General features: G+C 47.3%; 1 protein-coding gene across 1 annotated transcript; it reads right to left on the reverse strand.

Moving 5' to 3' along the window:
* Positions 1 to 280: 280 nt before the first annotated feature.
* On the reverse strand, positions 281 to 661 carry LOC137360591 (histone H2AX-like; the record flags this gene model as incomplete). Its single annotated transcript, XM_068025984.1, has 1 exon — positions 281 to 661. A coding segment is annotated over exon 1 (381 nt), but the record flags the coding sequence as incomplete, so codon positions are not given.
* Positions 662 to 1072: the final 411 nt, after the last annotated feature.

Here is a 1072-nt window from a genome sequence, read left to right on the forward strand (position 1 = left end):
GCTTTAATCTGTAATATTATTGGTTACTCATCTGTAACTGCCGGCAAAATGTAACGGGACAAATAACTCAAATTCGGTGTGGAAGTAATAAATTGGACAGGGTTTCGGGGGACAGTGAGAAGTCACTGAAATAGTTGCTTGAACATTGTAAATAAATCTGCTTCGGTCCTGTTACTGACATTCTGGAATCAGACAGTAATCAGCCCTTTCACAGAGACTGTCGGTGTCTCTGAAAAGAGCCTTTGGTTTATTCGATGATATTTTGGCCGCTTTGCTTTTTCTGGGAGCTCTGAGCGCTGGTTTTCTTGGGCAACAGCACGGCCTGGATATTAGGCAGCACCCCGCCCTGAGCGATGGTCACCCCTCCCAGCAGCATGTTGAGCTCCTCGTCGTTGTGGACGGCCAGCTGCAGGTGTCTGGGGATGATGCGGGTCTTCTTGTTGTCCCGGGCCGCGTTACCGGCGAGTTCGAGGATTTCAGCGGTCAGATACTCGAGCACAGCAGCCAGATAGACCGGGGCTCCGGCACCCACACGCTCAGCATAGTTGCCCTTTCTCAGGAGCCTGTGAACACGGCCCACCGGGAACTGCAGTCCAGCCCGGGAGGAGCGAGACTTGGCCTTGGCCCGAGCTTTGCCGCCGGTCTTTCCTCTTCCAGACATTTTCACAAATTCTTTCACGAAGAATGGATATTTTCCACTGCATTTACTGTACTTACAGACTGAAAACTCTCCTCATTGGTCAGTACTTAATTCACCTTATTTGCCTATATACATCACCAATCAGGTCACTGACAACAGAAGAGGGCGAGATTTACCCACCACAACCTCAGAAACAGAATTTGTCAATTTCAAAAAGCCCGCCAATTTCATTTTCGGAAAGGAGCGGATTAAAATAAATGTCATCCTTCGTCAAAGATTTAAAATCCCTTCTCTTTATTTTCTTTTATTCAACTCCTTTCGTCACCAATCAGAGACGCGGATTTTAAATGTTGTTTAAATTGTGGATCTTCCCACAATCGCTTTCAAACTGTCCCGGGAGGTACTAAATCCCTGTTCACAGCATTTCCCTGA

This window comes from Heterodontus francisci, unplaced genomic scaffold (assembly GCF_036365525.1).
Source record: "Heterodontus francisci isolate sHetFra1 unplaced genomic scaffold, sHetFra1.hap1 HAP1_SCAFFOLD_59, whole genome shotgun sequence".
Taxonomy (NCBI): domain Eukaryota; kingdom Metazoa; phylum Chordata; class Chondrichthyes; order Heterodontiformes; family Heterodontidae; genus Heterodontus; species Heterodontus francisci.